This window comes from Bufo bufo, chromosome 3 (genome assembly GCF_905171765.1).
Source record: "Bufo bufo chromosome 3, aBufBuf1.1, whole genome shotgun sequence".
Classification (NCBI taxonomy): Eukaryota; Metazoa; Chordata; class Amphibia; order Anura; family Bufonidae; genus Bufo; species Bufo bufo.
Window position 1 is genome coordinate 95,425,782 of NC_053391.1, and position 3,409 is coordinate 95,429,190.

Consider the following 3,409-nt stretch of genomic DNA (forward strand, 5'->3'; position numbering starts at 1 on the left):
AACGCATTTTGAAGACGGATCCATCTTCAAATGCTTTCAATTCACTTGCGTTTTTCTGGATCCGGCGGGCACCTCCGGCAAATGGAGTACACGCCGGATCCGGACAACGCAAGTGTGAAAGAGCCCATAGAAAGTTTTAGGCAAGTCAGACTATAGCGCTAGGAATTGTATTCTATGGTGATAAAACTGACGACAAAAAACAAACTTCTGCTGTGCAACAATCTTTATTTAGCAATACCAAGTCTACAGGATTGTGACTGTAGCATAAGAGCAAACACAGTGCAACAAGGAAACAGCAACATGGAATGAAAGTCTAAGGTTTAACAGCCACCCCTCAGGCGAAGCACAAGATGGAGGGTGGATTCTTTCTGGATATTGTAGTCGGAGAGGGTGCGACCATCTTCCAGCTGCTTGCCTGCAAAGATCAATCTCTGCTGATCTGGTGGGATACCTTCTTTGTCTTGGATCTTGGCTTTCACGTTCTCAATAGTGTCACTGGGTTCAACCTCAAGGGTGATGGTCTTACCAGTAAGGGTTTTTACAAAGATCTGCATGCCACCTCTCAAACGGAGCACAAGATGGAGGGTGGATTCTTTCTGGATGTTGTAGTCTGAGAGGGTGCGACCATCTTCCAGCTGCTTGCCTGCAAAGATCAATCTCTGCTGATCTGGTGGGATACCTTCTTTGTCTTGGATCTTAGCTTTCACGTTCTCAATAGTGTCACTGGGTTCAACCTCAAGGGTGATGGTCTTACCAGTAAGGGTTTTTACAAAGATCTGCATGCCACCTCTCAAACGGAGCACAAGATGGAGGGTGGATTCTTTCTGGATGTTGTAGTCGGAGAGGGTGCGACCATCTTCCAGCTGCTTGCCTGCAAAGATCAATCTCTGCTGATCTGGTGGGATACCTTCTTTGTCTTGGATCTTGGCTTTAACGTTCTCAATAGTGTCACTGGGTTCAACCTCAAGGGTGATGGTCTTACCAGTAAGGGTTTTTACAAAGATCTGCATGCCACCTCTCAAACGGAGCACAAGATGGAGGGTGGATTCTTTCTGGATGTTGTAGTCGGAGAGGGTGCGACCATCTTCCAGCTGCTTGCCTGCAAAGATCAATCTCTGCTGATCTGGTGGAATACCTTCTTTGTCTTGGATCTTGGCTTTCACGTTCTCAATAGTGTCACTGGGTTCAACCTCAAGGGTGATGGTCTTACCAGTAAGGGTTTTTACAAATATCTGCATGCCACCTCTCAAACGGAGCACAAGATGGAGGGTGGATTCTTTCTGGATGTTGTAGTCGGAGAGGGTGCGACCATCTTCCAGCTGCTTGCCTGCAAAGATCAATCTCTGCTGATCTGGTGGGATACCCTCTTTGTCTTGGATCTTGGCTTTCACGTTCTCAATAGTGTCACTGGGTTCAACCTCAAGGGTGATGGTCTTACCAGTCAGGGTTTTTACAAAGATCTGCATGCCACCTCTCAGACGGAGCACAAGATGGAGGGTGGATTCTTTCTGGATGTTGTAGTCGGAGAGGGTGCGACCATCTTCCAGCTGCTTGCCTGCAAAGATCAATCTCTGCTGATCTGGTGGAATACCTTCCTTGTCTTGGATCTTGGCTTTCACGTTCTCAATAGTGTCACTGGGTTCAACCTCAAGGGTGATGGTCTTACCAGTCAGGGTTTTTACAAAGATCTGCATGCCACCTCTCAGACGGAGCACAAGATGGAGGGTGGATTCTTTCTGGATGTTGTAGTCGGAGAGGGTGCGACCATCTTCCAGCTGCTTGCCTGCAAAGATCAATCTCTGCTGATCTGGTGGGATACCCTCTTTGTCTTGGATCTTGGCTTTCACATTCTCAATAGTGTCACTGGGTTCAACCTCAAGGGTGATGGTCTTGCCAGTAAGTGTTTTTACAAAGATCTGCATCCTGACCTAGGAAAAGAAAAAGAAACTTCTGTGTCAACCAAAAACACTACACATCAAGCACATTTTTTTTATTAGAGGAAGCTTCATTAACTCAGGTCAAACATTTGGCACAACATTATTTTCATTGTAAAGAATTTAAGTTTAACAGTAACCAAAACCTCCATCTGCATTCTGCTCAACTCACGAATTTCTATATGTACAGCCCCAATATAACCTTACATCTTCTAGATCCTACAGAACATAGACAATATTTTAATATATTATTTTTTTTATTAAATCAGCCATCACACAGACAAGCTGAGGTACGGTGGCCATGAACATTCCCTGTACTTACATCATATACCACTGGCAAATGTTTCCTAAAATACTACCTTTGAAGTGTGAACACAGCCTAAGCTGTAGTTATGTGATCAGTTATTTCCATCAGTTATTGTGAGTCAAAAACACAGAACAGGAGATCAAATAATTACACCTGATCTCTGAAGGCTTCATTACTGGTTTTGACTCACAATAACTGATCGAAATAACGGATAAATAACTGAAGTGTGAACACAGCCTTATTGGTTTATGGCACAGCAGCAAAAGCATTAGCTCCCAGACTGAGGTAAAGGACAAGGACTAAAAGTGTTATACTCAAGAACAGCACATAAAGCCAGGCTTCACCTAACACATTATAAAGGCTTCTGACCGCTTACTTCTCCTCAGACATATTTTTTACATGTATTTCCGGCCCAAACCTCCTTGCCGCCAAATCCGTATTACATTACCTTCACCACAGCACATACAGTTTATACCGACAGGCAAATAAAACCACTACTGGACAGAATATAAGAGTAATAACTTACCTGTTAGAGAACGAGAACAATAAACGCTGCCTTATCCACAGCTTTGTGTTATTTTCCTTAAACGTAGTCGGATCTATCTGAGTGCTGCGTCACATGCCCCTTATTTATAAGCCTAGCGATGACTCATCACCACCTGGTAACTGATTTGCTCATGCGCCACAAAGAAAACATAGCTCCCGGGACTAGGGCGGAGTAACAGTTACACGCCTGAAAATACTAGATTCTTTTTGTAGGATTAACACAGTGGAATAAACACTTACCAGACTCGTTGGCTAGTAGAAACTACCGTTTACGTATCACGTATTACAGCATTCGTTATAAATGAGCGCGGAGGGATACGCGGCAAAGGGGCGTAGAGTTGTGCCGAGACTTCTAGAAGATTCTAGCCGGTCTTTGCTCGGGGCGTGTATTTGGCGGGCGCTGATTGGTGGGATGTGACGCAATGTTGTTGCTGGGGGTGCCGGGCAGATTCTAGGTGGCTCTTGGCTGCTTGGTCATATCGCTTTCCTGTTTCCTGGTTCTCGGTGTTTACAGTAATTACTGGAATAAATATGGCGAAATGAGTGGAGGTTATGAGAGCTGACTGAAACGTCACTGAAGGGTAATTGGACAGAAAAAGGGTCACTATAGGGACAATGGCAG

General features: G+C 44.6%; 1 protein-coding gene across 1 annotated transcript; it reads right to left on the reverse strand.

The window, feature by feature from the left end:
- Positions 1 to 205: 205 nt before the first annotated feature.
- On the reverse strand, positions 206 to 2,906 carry LOC120994643 (polyubiquitin-C-like). The gene is made up of 2 exons (XM_040423358.1): positions 2,768 to 2,906; positions 206 to 1,928 (listed from the first exon to the last, which is right to left on the reverse strand). The coding sequence occupies exon 2, from the start codon at positions 1,920 to 1,922 to the stop codon at positions 321 to 323; it is 1,602 nt and encodes a 533-aa protein (XP_040279292.1). The 5' UTR covers positions 1,923 to 1,928; positions 2,768 to 2,906; the 3' UTR covers positions 206 to 320.
- Positions 2,907 to 3,409: the final 503 nt, after the last annotated feature.

Coding starts and splice junctions, on each gene's coding strand:
- LOC120994643 (XM_040423358.1), bottom strand. CDS start 1,922: ATGCAGATCTTTGTAAAAACACTTACTGGCAAGACCATCACCCTTGAG.